Source organism: Cicer arietinum, chromosome 1, assembly GCF_000331145.2.
Source record: "Cicer arietinum cultivar CDC Frontier isolate Library 1 chromosome 1, Cicar.CDCFrontier_v2.0, whole genome shotgun sequence".
Taxonomy (NCBI): domain Eukaryota; kingdom Viridiplantae; phylum Streptophyta; class Magnoliopsida; order Fabales; family Fabaceae; genus Cicer; species Cicer arietinum.
Genome location: NC_021160.2, coordinates 35,757,521 through 35,777,450, shown reverse-complemented (window position 1 = coordinate 35,777,450; position 19,930 = coordinate 35,757,521). Strand labels below are relative to the sequence as shown.

Sequence of the window (19,930 nt, the reverse complement as noted above, 5' to 3'; positions counted from 1 at the left end):
CTGAAATATTTGTAAAGAATCGAATCTCAAACAAGAGTTGAGACACCTCAGATTCTATCAAAATAATCTTATTATCATGGTAAAACTCGAATTATAAGAGTTTAGTATAATTTGGATAGATTGTAAGAAATCTTATCAAGGTTGATAGGTGACCTGATTAATCTCTTTCTGGGTGGAAAGGATTGAAGTTAGTAATAGATCAAGGTTGATCTAAGCTAGGTGCTCTAAAACCAAGAAGGTTCTTTATTTTGAACACTTAGTGGAAAATCTCACAGTTGTGAGAATTGGACGTAGCCCGAGTTAGGTGAACCAGGATACATCCATGTGTGGTATTCTTTCTCTTATCTTCTTATTTATCAAATCTGGTTAATCATTTAAAGTTAAAAACATAAACTGAATTTCTAATTTTAAGCTAACCAATAACGTTCTCTGTTTTCTGGTAAAAACCAAGAACGGTCTCCATTTTCTATTTTCTTAAACTAATATCTTTCTTGAGTTGAATTTTTAAGTATTTTCAGGAAATTTTAAATAGGGAGATTTACAATTCAAACTCTCCTTCCTTGTAAATCGAATTCTCTACTTCAATTTTAACTTGATCAGATTCATCCTTAAAAGATTTGTCATCTTTTGGTTTGTCTGCATCTATTTTCTCTAGTTCTGGTAAACCTGTAGAATTCTCAACTTGCTTTGACTTTTTAAGGTCAAGCTGTTTTTCATATAATTTAGAAAATTGAAGCATGAAATCAATACAACCAAAATATTTGTTTTGTTTCTAATGGTTTTTGCTTGTTTCTGAAAACCAAACTTGTATGCTACTTTTGCTGAAGTATTTAGATTATGTGGATCTATTTGTTCCTCTAAATATTTGAGAACTTTAAAAATACTTATCAAGCTTTGATTTTTAAGATCAAGCTTCTTGTTATCATAGTAAATATAATATCAGACAATAATTAAATTTAAAGAAAGATATAATCTATATGTCAACTATTTCAGTTTCACTCTAAAAACCCTCTTATTTCTTCTTTTTTGGTTTTCATATTATGAATTTTCATATTCTCTGATTAGAGGGTCTGGATGAAGGGATTTGAATTCCCATCTAGGTTTGTAGTCTTGATGAATTTGATTGGAATGTTCATAGAAGTCTCTTGATTATGATTGTTAATCTGACACTTTTGTTTATGTTGATGTATAAGGTTACTCTAGTAATTTTGGTTCTTCTGGTAGTTCCAGCTCTGTTGATATGTGTGATTTCTCTTCCAGTTTTGATTTTGCTGATATGTGTGATTTTTGTGCCAAATTTTATTTTAATGATACTCCGGATTTTTCTGATATTTCTGGTTCATCATATGGTTATGGTTCTGATAAGTACTGTGCTGATCAATCTTTCTTTCACCATAATCATTTGGCTTCTGTTAGTTAAGCCTTGGAACATAGACCTTTTTCCCTTCATATATTGCAAGCATCCATTGACCAAGCATCGTGAATGGTGTTTCAATTTGGTTGCTTAAAACATCTGCAACATAAAATTTTTATCTTTTGGTACCCAAATCTTGTTGGGTACTGATTTGTTAGTTCTTAAAGGTTTCGAGTATTTCCACGTGGTTAGCATAGGACAATGTATTTTAGTGTGACCTTTCTTATATAAGATAATACATAAATCATCAGAGGGAACAAACTTAGGTTATGTTACTTTTTCTTGAAATCTTATTCCTCTTTTACCATTCCTACTAATACCATAAATCATAGATGAATACTTGCTTATTTTTACATGTTGTGCTGACCAATCTTTCTTCCACCATAGTCATTTGGCTTCTGTTAGTTAAACCTTGGAACATAGACCTTTTTCCCTTCAAAACTTGCAAGCATCCATTGATCAGGCATCATGACTTGTGTTTCAATTTAGTTTCTTAGAACATCTGCAACATAAATTTTTTTAGCCTTTGGTACCCAAATCTGGTTGGGTCCTGATTTGTTAGTTCTTAAAGGTTTCTTGTTTTTCCATGTGGTTAGCATAGGACAAGATATTTTAGTGTGATCTTTCTTATAATATATAATACATACATCACCAAATAGAACAAACTTAGGTTTAGTTACTTTTTCTTAAAATCCTATTCCTCTTTTACCATTCCTTCTAATACCATAAACCATTTTTTATACCATTATCAAGAAAATCTTTAAATAATTCTCCATGCTTATCAGAGTTATATGTGGTATTTCCAATTGATGTTGAACTATAATTTTCCAATAATCTTTAAATATATATTTTTAGATTTGCTAACAAAACCTGGATTTATTTGAAGGAAATGTTTTCACAAGGAGATTTAATTAGAGTTTCAAAATTGCAAAAGGAAATTCACTCAATTAAACAAGGTAATATGAATGTTTCAAATATTTTCACTGCTTTAATTATTTTGTTTGAAAAATTGGATAATTTCTTCCTAAGCCACCATCCAGCTGTACCTCCATAACCTATGTCAAAGAAGATAGGGTGGTCATTTTTTAAACTGGTTCAAATGAAAATTTTGATCATTTTTTAAACTGATTCAAATGAAAATTTTGATGTGGTTAAAACTCAGGTATTACTCATGAAGCCTTTGACAAATCTTAATAGAGTCATCTTTTTAGTTCTCCAATAAAAAAGATCGAATGAAGGGTCTAATGATAACACCAAATCTCAAACATTTGTTAATGTTGCTTACACAAAGAAAGGTTCTTGAAAAGGAAATGGAAATGGAAATTCCAACACATGCACTCAATGTGGTAAGCTTGGTTATACTGGTGACAAGAGGGGAGAAATTGATTCCAAGGAAAACAATGTTTGATTTGCCTATTTTAACAAGATTGCAGAGAATTTTTGCATCAATGAAAACTGTTGGCAAAATGATATGGCTATATGAAAATAAAAGATGTTCAAATAATCAAATGTGACATCATTAAATGGTCTAGCATGGAAGCACTTTGATTAAGTACATCATGACTTTGCATTAAATCCGCGTAATGTACGATTATGATTATGCTTTGATGGTTTCACACCATATATTCAAGCTTCATCTACCAACTATTATTGTTGGCATATCATTGTCACCCCTAACAATCTTCATCTAATCTCACATGAGGTATTGATTTCTATTTACAACATTTGTTTGATGATTTTAAATGGTTGTGGCATGGTGTTTTAACATTTGATATTGCTAAAAAGAAAAACTTTATTATGAGAACAACTTTGATGTGGACCATTAATAATTTCTCAACCTACATGATGTTGTATGGATGGAGAACACACGGTAAATTAACATGCCCTATTTGTATGGAAGATAGTAGGGCATTTACTTTGAAATTAAGTGGGAATATACATCTCGGTTTGACTCACATTGTAGGTTCTTACCTTACAATAATCCGTTTAGAAGAAATAAAAATACATTTATTAAGGGTGTTGCTGAAATTCGTGGACCTCCCATTCGATTGATATCTGAACAAGTTTGGGATTAAGTTAAAGATATACTGAAGGTTGAATTTATAAATGCTTTTGTTGTGAAACCTCATGGTTATAGTAGATTGCACAATTGGAAATAACGATGTATTTGTGGGATTTTCCTTATTGGAAAGATAACCTTTTGAGACATAATCTTGATGTTAAGCATATTGAGAAGAAAAAAAATTGACAATATATTTAACACTGATGTCAAAGTAAAAACTAAAGAGAATGAAAAAGTTCAGTGGAGACTTAACTCTTTATTGCACACAAAATGATTTGTTGTGAGTGGAATATTCCAATGGTAAAATAAAAAAAACCACGAGCAAATTACACTTTTACTCCTGATGAAGCAAAAGCTTTCTTTAGATGGATAAAAGAACTCAAGATGTTACATGGTTATTCTTCTAATTTGCTGTCAAGATTTGTTGATGTGGAAAATGGAATGATGAATTGAATGAAAAGTCATGATTGTCACATATTTATGGAATGCTTACTTCCTATAACAGCCCGTTTTTTTTAAAAAACAAAACTAAAATCGAATTTCAGAAATTAGGAAGAAATACTTTTGGATGAATATTTAAGTCGTAACACCACGACAACAGTCAATAATATTTAAAAGCAGCGGAATAATTTTGTAATAAAAATCCAAAGTATTTAAACATCAAAATACACTGGAGTTATGAGGCCTATCAGACATAGCTCATACCCCCTGGGGTATTCTCGGCAGACACCTATACAAAAGCACTGCCCCAAGAATTTTAATTTCCCCACGTCACATCAAAAGTTGTACATGGATCCATCAAAATAAAAGTCAAGCTGACAAAATGAGGTATAGGTACAATCTTCCAAAATAAAGTAAATACATTCCCAAAAGAAAGACAACTAATCTCTATACAACCATCTAATCTGATCATACTACAAAAAGCTATACAACCCGGGTGGTCTCCACACTCCCCGCACAAAACCTCCGGACACAGCTCCAGTCAGGTGTGTCCAACTACCTTCCCATCTCCAGGGACTAACCGGTAGGAAGATCCTGGTTCTCATATGAGGGCAAAGCCCAGATTTCCACAATAATTATAAATGGTCAGCAACCGAAATTAGCAAATAACACATAGCATTTAAGTTTCAAATGCACAAAATAACCTTTCAACTTAGCATGCACCTTGAAAGGGTTTTCATATGCTAGACATGCATAATCAAAGTTGAAAAATGGAGTTTTTAACAAAACTGCACTGTTGTATTCGAATACAACATCCTTGTATTCGAATACAGTGCTATTTCAGAAGTCAGTAGCAAAAACTGGACATCTGTTTTCGACTACAAGCCTCTTGTATTCGACTACACTGCTGTTTCATAAGTCAGTAGCCAAATCAGAACATCTGTATTTGACTATAAGCCTATTGTATTCGACTACACTGCTTTTTCATAAGTCAGTAGCAAAATCAGGACATCTGTATTCGAATACAACCTTCTTGTATTCGAATACATCATCAGAAAATAGCAGAAAACAGCAAAAACAACACAAATCAACTTTTAAAAAGGTTTCGCAATCAATCAACACTTATACACAAATCCAAACAAACTCAATTACCGATTAGGGCACAATCACAACCACAAATGAGCATACATATACAATTATCACAATATATCAAATATGACTCGCGTGCCAAGCACCCTAATGCAATGCGTATATGCCCAAAATGCATGAATTCCGGAATTCCAAACCAAAACCCTCCTTTTAAGGGGCGTAAATCATAATTGTACCACCTATCACAGACCTTGTACTAATTATCACTGTGCCACCCATCACAGGCCCGCACGATTTACTAAAGTTTCGCCTATCACAAGCCTTACACTGTTTTCTAGAGTGCAATCGCTCACAGATCAGTACAACTAGAGTGCAATCTCTCACAGATCAGCACGACGCGATAATCCCCGCAAGGATAAGATAAACCAACTAATCACATAGCATCATCTTGTGGCCCATCACGGTCACCACTATCACTATCGCCTCATCGCAGTCACCATGTACTATGAAATGCATGAGCATACTCTGACTCTATCCACAACAATCATTAAGTAAATGCAGATATTAAAAGATTCCTCATTTTTAATACTCATTTAACACTAATGATTTTCAAATTCCACACAGAGCATACTCAAACATTTATTTTCCACCACACACATCGAATTTAATCCACAATTTACATTAAACCTGATCAATTCAAAATCCACAAAATCCACACCAAGTTCAATCATCAATCACCACAAATTTCCACAAATTTCAAACATAACTCATGCCAAACTAATTTTTACAAACCACACCTCAAACACATCAAATTTCATTTCTTCAACAACACACATAAATGATTGAAATTCTTTCTACAAAAAAACACTCATCAATATCTCCAAAACCCAACTCCAAAATTTCACCCATAAAAGCATTAAATTCATTTTTCCCAAATCTACACTTCAAACCCAACACATTTATTTTCCACCCAACCACAAATAAGTCCCTAAATGCAAACTAAAAGTTTGAAAGGAGCCCTTACCTTCGTTTCGGTAAAACTTCGCTCGCGTTGTCGCTTCCAAAGTTAGCTCACTAGCACCGTAGCGTTGAGATGAGCAAATTTCCCTTATATCACTTCTTAAAAAGAAGCTTAGATCTAAGAGAAAAGTGAAGGTTTGAGTTTGAGTGGTTTTGGTTTTTCATGAAACAGAGAGAAGAAGTTCTCGCGAAAGAAATTTTTTCTTTCTGTTTTCCTTTCTTCCTTTTTCCTTCCTTTCTATTTTCTTCTTTACTTATATATATATATATATATAACAAATATCTAAAAATATCTAGATATTTCATAAAATTACCATTTCACCCATCAATTCCTAAACCACTTTTTGTTAAAAATATCTACTCTCGTCGCATCTCAATTGACAGATACAATCGATGTAATAATAATTTCTCTTATTGGATAAGAATTTATTTTATAATTATATTAATTTCTATATATTGAACAACAATTTATTTTATAATTTCTCTTATTGAGACAATAGATCTTACTGTCTCCTACGTGGTGTATGTTGGTCGCCAAGATTACTTTGTCATCACATCTGTTGGTAACGGGTAAATATTTAATTAATTATTTTTATTCATTTTTATGATTTTTTACTTATAATTTGTTATAAGATTTAATTAATTTATTATAAATACTTTATTTTTACAAATTTATTCCTTCTGAAAAATATGCCACTTCTATCACCATTGCACATAAATAAAGGTATCAAGAACCTTTTAAAACATGGGGAGAAGTTAGAAAGATTAAAGAGAATGGTTGACATAAATGTTTTGAAGCTTTTAAAGTAAGTAATTCATAATGAAATGTTTAATTTTGTTTTTATTTTACTTCAAAGTGTCGTTTAAGTATTATTTTATTAAAATATGTTTTTTTATAGAATCTGTTTACATACAGGGCAAAGCATAAGGTTGTTGTGATGGATATTTTTAATAAGAGATGTATTTATTTTTCTCTCTAATTTGCATTGAAATATGCGTAACTGTTGAAACAATATTGTGATCTACAACAAGGATTAACCAACAAAATAGAAGACAAACAATTGCAATACTAGTCTTCATCATAATCTCTCTTTCTTTTCCTTTAATCTCTCTCTCTGAATTTCTATGAATCATGAATTGCATATGCCTCTCTTAGTTTTCCAACTCTCACTATTACAACAACATTTTTACTTTTTCTGCCACTACTTTTCCCTCAATGCATTTACAACTATAGTATTTAAAGGCATTTACTTAACTAACTATAACCACCTTGTCATAACTAACTTGGCCAAAGGTAGTTATAACAACTCTTAAACATAATTAACTTTATGATTTGAGGCACACATTCACAATTCTCCACCTTGACTCAATATCAGAATAATTCAATCATTGACCTTGTTGCCATTGTACTAGCTTTATGCTTTATTGAAAATAATCTATTTGAGACATAACTTCACAATTCTCCATCTTAACTCAATATCAGAATAATTCATTCATAGCCTTTGCTCTTCAAGAACATCCCAAGACAGATTTTGATCTTGAATTGGACTTATGCTTATTTCTATTTGATCATTTCCTTTCAATTCTTCCTATGGTCACATTTAGAATTTCAGCATGAATGTCATTCTTGACCTCAATTCTTTTATAGCTTTCCTTTGTCCGGATGGATGCATGAACTTCTTCAAGAGTAATTGTTTGTTCTCTTCCAAACATTATAGCATCCTTGCAATGTTCATATGAATTTGGCAAGGCTCTAAGCAAGGTCAGAGCTTTGTCTTCATCATCTATCTTGACTTCTAAATTTTTTAAATCATCAACAATCTTGTTAAAATCAGCAAGTTGCATTGTAACTGGTTTATCCTCATCCATTTTAAAAGAGAACAGTTGTTGTTTTAAGAAGAGTCTATTTGAAACTGATTTAGTCATATAGAGAGATTCAAGTTTAAGCCATAAGGCTGCTGCAGTTGGTTCCCTTGCAACTTCCCTCAAAGCTTTGTCTCCTAGACACAAGATGATAGTGCTCTTTGATTTTTCAATCAGTTCTTCCTTTTCTCGTGCAGTCATTGTTGCAGGAAGAGCCGATTCACCCTTCAACGCATTCACCAAGCCTTGTTGTACCAGAACAACATGCATCTTTATCTTCCATAGACCAAAATCATTTGATCCATTGAATTTTTCAATGTCGAATTTTGTGGTTCCAACCATTGTTGCTCCCTTTTCCCACAGATGGCGCCAATTGTTGAAACAATATTGGCATCTGCAACAAGGATTAACCAACAAAATAGAAAACAAACAATTGCAGAAGAAAAAACGAAAACGCAGAATGTTCAGAAAACTAAAAACTACCAGAAAACCAGAAAAAACCAGAAAACAGAGATTGATTATCGTTTTCCGTTTTCTGCAGTTTTCTAAAATAGTTTTCCTTTCTGCAGTTTTCTAAAACCAGTTTTCTCTATCAATGCAAACGAAAATTAAAGAAGGATAAGGGAAGAATAACACCAAGAATTTACGTGTTCGGTCTCATTTGATGAGATCTACGTCACGGACAAGCAAGCAAGATTAATCCACTATGAATCTTTAAATTTACAAGATTAAAGCCTCCTCAAGATTGTTCTCCTAGTATCTATCAATATTGAAACTCAGCAATACTAGTCTTCATCACAATCTCTCTTTCTTTTCCTTTAATCTCTCTCTTTGAATTTCTATAAATCATGAATTGCATATGTCTCTCTTAGTTTTCCAACTCTCACTATTACAACAACATTTTTACTTTTTCTGCCACTATTTTTCCTTCAATGCATTTACAATTATAGTATTTAAAGGCGTTTGCTTAACTAACTATAACCACCTTGTCATAACTAACTTGGCCAAAGGTAGTTATAACAACTCTTAAGCATAACTAACTTTATGATTTGAGGCACACATTCACAGTAACAATGGAAAATGTCACAAATGGGTTGGAAAGTCGATTTGGAAAGCGGTGTGCGAGTTCTAGAAATCATATGATTTTCAAAAAAATATGAGAAAGCAAAGAAAAATGAGTATCAGAGAGCAAACGAAGCACTCGTGCAGGAGGTACCGTTTCTTTTGCATAAACTAAACGATGGATGGTATTATTTTATTTATTTTGTTACTAAAATTATATAATTCTTATTTTTTTTCTTTATTTCATATTATTTTAGGAAAGGGAGCATTGAAGTGCAACCAAACATGTTGTTCGATGCATTATAGGCTAAAATTGATAGGACTCACGAGAGATGGAGTAGAAACATCTAAAAAGTCAACAATTGATACGACAAGAACATGAAGAATCGATGTAGAGAACTATTAATACTATTTTAAAGATAGAGGAGGAGAAACGACATGGATTTAAGTTTAGAACAAGCGACGAGCTATGTATTTTCGAATGAATGCAAAATCGATATTCCTATTCTTCCCAATATAATTATCAATAGGATCAGGTTCCACCACTTCAATATAATTATCAACAACATATGCAACCACTCCTTCCTTGTTTGTCGATGTCGTAACAACTTTCTTCTCAATATCAACATAGAGGATATTATCAACCAGATATGCCAACGTTGTCTTATGGTAATATTTGACCTGATTTGAATCATCCATCTGCACATCAATATTTTCCCGTGTAATCATCAACTGCTTCACCTCAATCATCTCGTCAGTCTTTTGTCCAATTATCTGAATCATCTATTTTTCATATTGGTGGTATCATCTCCCTAAATCTTGATGAGGATAATTTAACATTAATGATATGTTAAATTTTACCAACAATTAAAATGAGGGTGGACATGGAGATTACTATGAGGATAATTAATTTTTTTTAGTTACATTAAATTTTGGCATAATTGCTCTTGCGGTCTCTTAACTTAATTTCAGATAACACTTCAGTCATTTATCTTTTTTTTTTATCTTCCCGATATGGTCCTTTATTTAATTTTATTAAAAACATTCAAAAATATAAAGAATGAAAATATGAGTTTATTTGAAGATTTGAGTTATAAATTTGATGAAATTTGCATATTATATTGAAGAAGATAATTAATTTTATGAGTTTTGTTTGAAAATTTTGATTAATTTTTTTAAAAAAGGATAACATTGTTAACATTTTAAAACATAAAAGATCCAATTATTTACTTAAAATTAAATAAAGGACCAAATCGGGAGAGGAAAAAAAAAGATAAAGGACTAAAGTGTTATCTGAAATTAAGTTAAGGGACCTCATGAGCAATTATGCCTATTTTTTATTTGAATATTGTGATATTAATTAATATTTTTTATATTGCTTTATTTTCAAATTTATTTATGTCTTATTAATTATTTCAAATAATTGAATTTTAATTTTAATTTAAATAATATTGCAAATTAATTATGAGTGGATTTATATTGCTTTATTTTAATTTTAATTTTATATTGCTTTATTTTTATTTATGTTAAATTATTTATGAGTAGGATTTATAGAAAGTTAAAGGAGGTTATTGGTGTAAAAGTGATGTTAACTACAATTCTTTGATTGATGTTTTGATCATATAATAGAAACAATAAGAACAATTATCTTTTAACTATATACTTGTTAGTGTGCAAATTAAGTTAAAAGATAAAATTTATATTAATGACTATCTACTTTAATGTATCATACTTTATGAGTAAATTAGATATAATAATTTGAGTGCTAATTAACACAAAAAATATTATTACTTGATGCACGAGTAATTATGTTCAATAATAGTGTAGATCATAATATATTAATAAGACATTGCAACGATCGTCTGATTGTTCATATTTCGGTCAAAATTAAAGGACATATAAGTCAATGAATGATTCTTTAATCACAAATCACAAAACAAAGGAGCGCAAATATGATCGTTTCTCTTTGAAAAAAGTCAACTATGAGTCAAGATTTTTGTTGATAATCTTATTCAAAGAACAAGAGTAATATCTGAACCAAACATTTGAGAAAGTTAACGTTATAATAAAAGTCAAATCCTCTTATGAAGAAAATGACTTTGGAAAATTCTATGAAGCATTGTTTCCTTCGGTAAAGCTATCATCTAGAAAAGTCAATGGCTTTAGTCAATAAGTCAACATTGAAGATTGACTTAAGTTAATGATATTCTTTTGAAGATAAAATTCTAAGCGAAATAATTTTGTTCCTTTGATGACATTGCATCAAAACATGGAAATGATTTATATCCTTTAATTAGTACGGAAGAGTTGTCCATTAGTACAACAATAGCCTAAAATAGTACTACAAATAGTACAAATCTATTAGCTGCTCAATATACTATTGCTACGTGTCAAGATCTTCAACGACACTCTTCTCAACATATATACGAAGGTGTGCTAATATGATAGGGGGGGCAAACCCATTATCAATATTTTTCATTAATCACCCATGAAGTCCCTAAACAAATTATTAATATATCACATAAACTTAAAAAACATTCAATGTTATTATTATAGTACTTAGTGGATGTCCACTTCCACTACCTTCCATAACCATAAAGACCCAACCTTGAGACCATGCTCTGATAACAATTGAAGGTGCAAACACGAGAAAGGGGGTTGAATTGTGCCTGTCAAAGTTAATAACTTTTTCCTAATTTGATGAAGGCTGGTTTTTTTTTTTTTTGAATTACTTGGATAAGAAGCGATCGAGTTCAGAGGCAGAAAACAATAAAAACATAAATAATTGAACACATAGATTTATCTTAGTTTACCACTAACGTGGCTACATCTAGTTACCTCATTCAGAAGACTTTAATCCACTAATTCAAATACATTGAATTACAAAGCACCTGACCCTCGAAACCATTCTTCCCAAGCAACTTGACCACGCCAGAATTTTGAGAAACTAATCACCTTGACCCTACAAGCCTAGTCTCCTTCTCACAACCCCACATTGAGTATGAGACTAAACCGCTATCGGGTTGGATACAAAGATTTGAACTTTTAGTGTTTGCGTCTAACAAAGTTGATAATAATAATAACTCTCACACTCTAAGAAAAACATTCAAAAAATATTTCTCATTCGAACAAGTGTTTCTCTATTTGAATTCTAAGATGAATTTGGAATTTTAGCGTTAGTTCTTCTACTCTTTTCTGATTTTTCGATGATCTTCTTGTTCTTCAGCCTTGAGTATCTATTTATAGATAAAATTAGGACTTCAATTTAGTCTTTGTTTAACTCTGAATTGTATCTTCATTCCTAGCTTGGTCAATAATGATCTAATTCAAAAATAATTATGAACAAGATGCTTTTTGATAATATGTCCTTTAGTCAATTCTTTATTTTTAAATTCAGTCTAAGCAATTCTTCTAGATTGATTTTGTTCATATTTTGTTCAGATTGAGTTTGTAAATTATTTAGATTGATTTTGTTCCTATTTTGTTCGGATTCAGTTTCTTCAGATTGATATTGTTCATATTTTATTTTAGATAAATCTAGACCATAACTTCTTTTCAACTTGGTTAAATATTTTCTTCGATTATAAATCTGAATCAAATTTTATTTCAGATTTTCTTCAATTGTAAAGCTGAATCAAATCTTATTTTAATTTTTTTTCAAAAACACGAATCTTCTTTCATACTCTATGAAGCCAAATATATTGTGCTCATAAAACACTTTTGTTATTATCAAAACTCATAAGTATATAACCAAATTGATTCCAATAATATATTCTTTAGTATTTAAGTATAAACATTTGAAAGCATAAGAAGATTGATGTAGTCCGATTTAATGATGTTCAATTAATAATGTTAGATATTAAGAAGAATGAAAATAAAAAAAGTTGATCATCATGAAACTCTTAATGATCTTCATCATTCCAAAAGAAATAATCCAATCATGAACATTTTGAGGATAAGAATTTGATACAAGAAAAGAACATTTCAAAATGATCAATGTATAAAAAGAAAAAGGAAATATTCAAAGAAGATTTTTGTAAAAGTCATGAACACATCAAATAAAATGTTATTAGGAATTGATGTAAATCAACCAAGTTTTCTTTATACACTTGAATTGATGTAGGAATTAAATTGTATTATCCTTTTAATGAGAGTTAAATATCCAAAGAAAGATTATGTGTCTATTCAAACACATACTTGATGAATGTATCCAAACTTTATAGAGGCAACTATAATCCGAGAGTCACAAGAAAGCGAGGGGGAGTTGAATTGTATTTTATTTTAAAAAATTATTTATAAAAAAAAAAGATTACAATAATTATAAATATTTTCTTAGTATGTATGAGACAAAAAGTTTTGCCTAGAAATAAAACCAGAAGAGCTACATGTCAAAAGCAACGTAGAATGAGCCAAAGGTACTAAAAAAACTAAATATAGTGTTTTTTCTTTTAAAAATAAATAAATTGAGATTAAATATATCATTTAAATATACTTTGTGATCTATATATAGAAATCTATAAGAAGTAATATGTTCCTTTTTTTTAATAAAAATTAGGAAATAAAATATTAAGGAAGATAAACAAAAGTATTAGAGGATCATATTACATCAATGTATTATATTATAATAATTAAAACAGAATCCTCTTGAATTCTTCATATATGTCATATCCTCTAATATTTATCAACTCACTAAAATTCTGATGTGACACATTTCAAATTCATCTTTTATTTTATTATGTTTTGTTTCTTCAATATATAATGCAAATCTTTTCACTTGCCCAAGTACAATTATTTCATACATTATATAATTTTAGCTTTAACTTATCACTCAATGATTCATCAATACACTTAAAAAGCTCTAATTACTCATCAAAACTTTTATTTCAAAAACTCATACAAAAAAATACAAACCATCTAATATCTTCAAATCATCACAATGCAAGTTCGACTACACACACATATCAAGATCTATGCCACATTATGTGTGACATACTCTTAGTTCACATATACTTCAATAATATTATTTTTTTATTGTTAATTATTGTTCAAGATCGTATATCAATATTATTGAATAGAAAATGAGTTTTTTTCCCCTATGTTGAATGTGTCTCCCATAATATTTTTTCTTTTTATAATTAAAAAAATACAAAGCATAATTGAAAAAAAAATGAAGAATATTAAATATTTGGAAATGAAGAACTTATAACTATTTCATTATTGACTCGATACTTTCTTTGTATTAAACATTCACAAACTTTTCTTACCTATAATTTTTTTCAACCACTCTTGAAGTTTCTTGACCGTGTCAAATTATTATTTGAACAACTCCAAGGCACACACAAATGAATTGTTTTAATATTTTGGATTTAACAAACTATTACTCACTATTGAATATTATAATATATCACAAAGCATATAGTATTATTTAGTACATTCTTAGATCGACAGTGAGAGTGCAGAATTAGGATGAACATCTAAAATTGAAAATGTGAAAAAATACATAAATTTATAAATATAATTTTTCAAAACTAATATAAATTATATAAAATGAAGAAATATTGTAGCTAAATGTATAACATTAATAATAAAGAAATACATAACTATTTAAAAAAATATTATTAGAAGAACCACTTCAATGAAATCAAATAGCTTGAATAAATCAATTCCATATTTAAATATATTTTTCATGAACTGTATTAGCCAACAATATTTTACTTTTTTTTTTGTACTAAAACAAACTTAACTTATATATAATTATTCAAAAATATATTTATCTTTAAGTATATAAACACTTGAATATATTTTAGTATAAAACAAAATTAACATTACTTTTAAATTACATATTATTATTATTATTATTATTATTATTATTATTATTATTTTATACTCAGTAATATATTAAATTCTACTTCGCAACTCACAAATTAGTATCTAGTATATTATGAGTTTTTAACCGTTCAATAAAATTTTAGTGCATATTTGTATTATAAGACTCACCTTAAATCGAAAGCTATTGTAACATGGATCATATTTTATTAAATTTACATCTATATAAAGTTATTTGATGTATGAATAAGATACATAAACATATTATGCACTTATATCAAATGATATTAATCTTTATGTATTTTAATGATATATCATAATGATCACGCAATAAAAAATTTCAATTTAAAAATGAATTTTGGAATATAAATTTCAGATAAAAAGTTTATTATGCGATATTGCAATATTCAAGTATTACATTAATATAACTTGATTTCCTTATTTATCAACTACTACAATTAACTAGGAGTGATAATAGATTAGGTTGAATTAGATTATGTAAGAATTAAGTATAACTTATCAAAAAATTTATTTTCTAAATCTGACCTATTATCAGTGATAGACTTATTTTTAGGTATGAGTCAAACCTTGATTAAAGCATGACTTTGATGAAAGCCTTGTACATAGCAAATAAATATATTTAACAACTTATCTTATTTTAACATCTATAAATAAGTAGTCAAATATTAAAAATAAAAAAAAACTCATGAGATGGATAGACAATGAAACGAAATTCTATTTTGAGATTTAAAATAACATTTAAAAAATATGACTTAATATAGAATCTTACTTTAATTTAATTTTATAATAATATATATAAAATCTTACTTTAATGCAATTTTATAATATTATATTAAAATATGTCAAAAATTAATATGGATTAATATGCATAAAATTATAAAAGTTAGCAAATTTATACTTTGACACAAAAGTCAAAATCTAATGTACAAATAATAATACTACTAAAAAAGTATTATTGATATTTACTTAACTTAGCAAACCTAGTAAGCATAAAAGAATTTTTGGTGGCATATAGTCTTAATTAGCGTTTTAATTAAATATATATCTTTTTAGAAACTTTAATCCTGTCTATTTAAAATAAAGGTTGGTCTAACATGACTTAGACTAAATTATGAACTCATATTCATTGATTTGATCTATTTTCATTCTTACAAATACAAAATAAAAGTATAAAAAGTTATCTTTTACTTTAAAAAAAATAACACAATTTTTGATAAATAAAGAGAAGGAAATAACATAATTTTCATATTGGATTATATATATATATAATAGAAATAAAGTGAGAAATATATTTTTTAATCCCTTTTTCTTAAAAAAAAGCACAATTAAAAAAATATCTTAGTTTCATTTTCTTTTTTAATTTGGGATTTTAGTTCAAATTTTGAAATTTCTTTTCCACAATTTATTTTGAAAATAATTTTTTTAATGTGTCATATTCATTAATAATGTGGAATTACATTTAAAAAGAATAAATATACAGTTGGTCAATAAAAAAAATGTAGTAAAATTTCTAGTCCACTGTTCACCGTTTAAATCCACAATATTGAATCATTAAATATAAATCCCACGTCGTTAATGATAATTACAAGTCATAAAAATATAAATTGCAAATTAGATTTTGAGAAAAATCATAAAACTTATAAATTTGAGAAACTAAAATCTCAATTTAAAATTGAGAAAAATAAAATATTGTTTTAATTTTTTTGTAATAAATATTGCTTTTGTTAAAATAAGAGTATTAATAGCACATTTATATTTATTGGATTTTTATTAAATGTTGGCACTTTTATAAGAAATATATTAAATGTTGATATAAAATAGTCTTATTTACAAGATATACTTTAATTATTTTAAAAATATATATTATTTTATTCTTTTATCTTTATTCATTTGTGTTGAGTGTGCTAAAACTTTACTTATTTATGTTTGTAACTAAGTATTATCCGTTTTTTTAATTAAAAACAATTAGTTAAAATTTGATAAATAAAAGTTATATATATTTAATTGGCAATATATATCACATGTATCAAATTAAATTTTAACTCAACTATCCCTTGTTGATGGAAATATTTTTTAATCATGGTTTTTGTTTTTTTTTTTATCTCGTAAATAATTATTTTAACAAGATTTTATTTTTTTATCCTGATAAATCCAACGGTTGATAGAAAGCAAACAATAGATTTAACCTTCAAGTTTCATCTTTTTCCTTTTTCATCCTACGTGTATATTTTGTCCTTTGTTCTCATTCATTAACTCTCTCACTCGAGAAAAGAGAAGAAATCACACATACATATACACATTCATTCACACACAAACTCTTTTATTTTATTATTATTTACTCCTTTTTTCCATTTGTCGGCTTCATTATTCTCAACTCATATTTACTGTCACTTAATACACAGAAATTTATGAATGATCTCATCACTATTTAATAAACACTTTTTTTTTTGCTCTCACTTCTTTCACAAGTAACGCTTCTACTCGTTTTCTGAAATTTCTGATCCCAAGAATGTGTGAATAAGTGAGTGAGTGAACATTGGTTTTCACGTTCAAGGACATATGAGACATTGATGAAATCAAAAACAAAGGTAGTTGTTGTTTTTGGATTTTGAGGTGAGGAATTGTTTTGTTGTGTAAAAAATGCGGCGTCGGGCTGCCGAGTTTCGGCGCCCGATACGGCGGAGGTTGTCTTATGGGATCTGCTTTCTTCTTGGCGCGTTCTCTGTTGTTGGTTTGCTTTTGTTTTTTGTTCAACATATTTATCATCAAGATCGGGTCCAACAGCATCCTCTTCAGGTAATAACATGTTCCTTTCTCTTGTTTTTATTGGGGTTATAACATTGGAATATGATCATAGTATTGTGAACCATTATATTGCAGTAAAAATGTGGCTGATGCAGTTGCAATTGGAGTTGTGATGTTATTCCTGAGACTTTTAAAACTTTTTTTTTTTGTGATCATTGTTAATTGCAATTTAGAATTGTGGATTCGTTGTTGTTTTGCAGGATTGTATTTTGTATATCTTGTTTTTCAATTAATATTATTCATTTCATGAATAATTGTATTTTAATTAATTCAATTCATTTGAATGGTTTTGTTTCATAATTGTATTTGTTGGTGTTTTCTCATCTTTTTTTATAACAATTTGATGTGAGAGGGATGCATTGTGTATTAGCAATGCAAATAAGAAAGAGTGAAAGATCTTTAATGTTTATTTTCAAATTCCTGGTACTCACTTCTTCCTTCTTTTGTTTCTTTTCTTTTCTTTTTCCTTTTGTTTATTCAGCTGAAATTAAGAATTTTCAATGTGGATCAAGATCACCTTGAATAAAATTTTGGAGTGTCACTTCCTGTTTTCATGAGGAAAAATCAGTCGGTTATCTCTAGATGCTACAGATCCAATTATTATTATTTTTTTTTTTTGTGGATTTTCTCTTTTAAATTCTTCCTCTTTTGTAGTGAAAATGGTTGATTTGGTAATTTCAGATATCAACTCATATATGTGAAAGTTCATCTATGTTTTCTTTTGCTATTTCCTGCTCTGAATTTAAGAATAACCACCTATGGTTGATGTTGAGGCATCATTAGTCCTGCAATTAGACTTGTTACTTGATCATGTCTCATTCTAAATTAAAATTTTCTAACTGCATTCTTTTGATCATAGTAATGCTATCCTGCTAACAGATGTTGAAGAAATCATTCAGTGATTTCTTACTACTATGTTAAACATGAACTAAGTGTTATACCTTTTGCAAATATTTGGTGTTCATAAACGCACCATTATACTTGGATGTTCCATTCTGTGAAATTGTTTATACTATTTTGCAATTCCTTGTAAAATCTTGCCATCACTTCTTCTGTCTTATCCCTATAGCCATTTGATTAGTTTCTAGATATCTACTTATGTTGCATACAAAATCTACCTTCCAAGATTTTGTTGCAACTGTAAAGCTTTTTCGTTTTTGGTTATATCATTTTTTCCCTTTTTATTACAGAAGCTCTTAGTTTTTTCCTTTTCAGTCTTCCAACATCAATGATAATTTTCCTTCTATACATGATAAATAGTGCAATAAAAGAACAATCCATGTTTCTGGATCAAAATTTGAAATGCGGTTACTCGTGTGCCTAGTTATAAGCGACGCTTCTAGTGATGCATGAGAAAATAATATAAGTAGGTATCTAAATGTGTTAAGACATTCATTCCATGTGACAATAACTTTTAATTCTACAACAATTTTACATTGCCCTATTTTCAGTTAAAACTATTTGTTTCTTACTGAGTAAGTTACCTTATTGCAGGAGAGAAATACAAATGTTGAACATTTTGGTAAGGATAGAATGAATTTTACTGAAGAAAATTTAAGCGCAACATCGTTTTCAAGACAATTAGCAGAGGAAGTGGTTCTTGCCAAGGCTTATGTGGTTATTGCGAAAGAACACAATAATCTTCACCTAGCTTGGGAGCTTAGTTCAAAGATTAGAAGTTGTCAGCTTCTCCTTTCGAAAGCGGCCATGACAGGAGATCCTGTCACCAAGGAAGCAGCCGAACCAATTATTAAAAGCCTATCTTCTTTAATTTTCAAGGCACAAGATATCCATTATGACATTGCAACCACTATAGTTACAATGAAATCGCATATTCAAGCTCTTGAAGAACGAGCTATTGCAGCAACAGTTCAAAGCAATGTGTTTGCTCAAATATCAGCTGAAGCACTACCCAAGAGTCTTCATTGCTTAAATGTGAAACTTACTTCTGACTGGTTAAAGAAACCTTCCCTGCAAAAACTCTCGGACGAAACGAGAAACTCCCTTCGGCTCACGGATCAGCATCTATATCATTTCTGCATCTTTTCGGATAATGTACTGGCGACATCTGTAGTTGTTAACTCGACAGTTGTCAATGCTGAATATCCGATAAAGTTGGTTTTTCATATTGTAACTGATAGTGTCAACTATGGAACAATGCAAGCGTGGTTCCTCAGTAACGACTTTAAAGGCGCAACCATAGAGGTGCAGAATGTTGAGGACTTTCATTGGCTGAACGAATCTTATTCTCCGATTGTCAAACAGCTGCTCAATTCAGAATCTCGAGCCTTTTATTTCGGCGCTTATCCAGACATAAATGCTGAACC

General features: G+C 29.2%; 1 protein-coding gene across 1 annotated transcript in view; it reads left to right on the top strand.

The window, feature by feature from the left end:
- Positions 1–17,233: 17,233 nt before the first annotated feature.
- The window catches only part of LOC101510747 (hexosyltransferase GAUT11-like), a 3,534-nt gene continuing 837 nt past the window's right edge, over positions 17,234–19,930 (top strand). Inside the window, exons 1-2 of the mRNA XM_073367947.1 lie at positions 17,234–17,594; positions 19,098–19,930. Coding sequence (XP_073224048.1) covers positions 17,439–17,594; positions 19,098–19,930 — 989 coding nt within the window. The 5' untranslated portion in view covers positions 17,234–17,438. The remainder of the gene's footprint in view (positions 17,595–19,097) is intronic.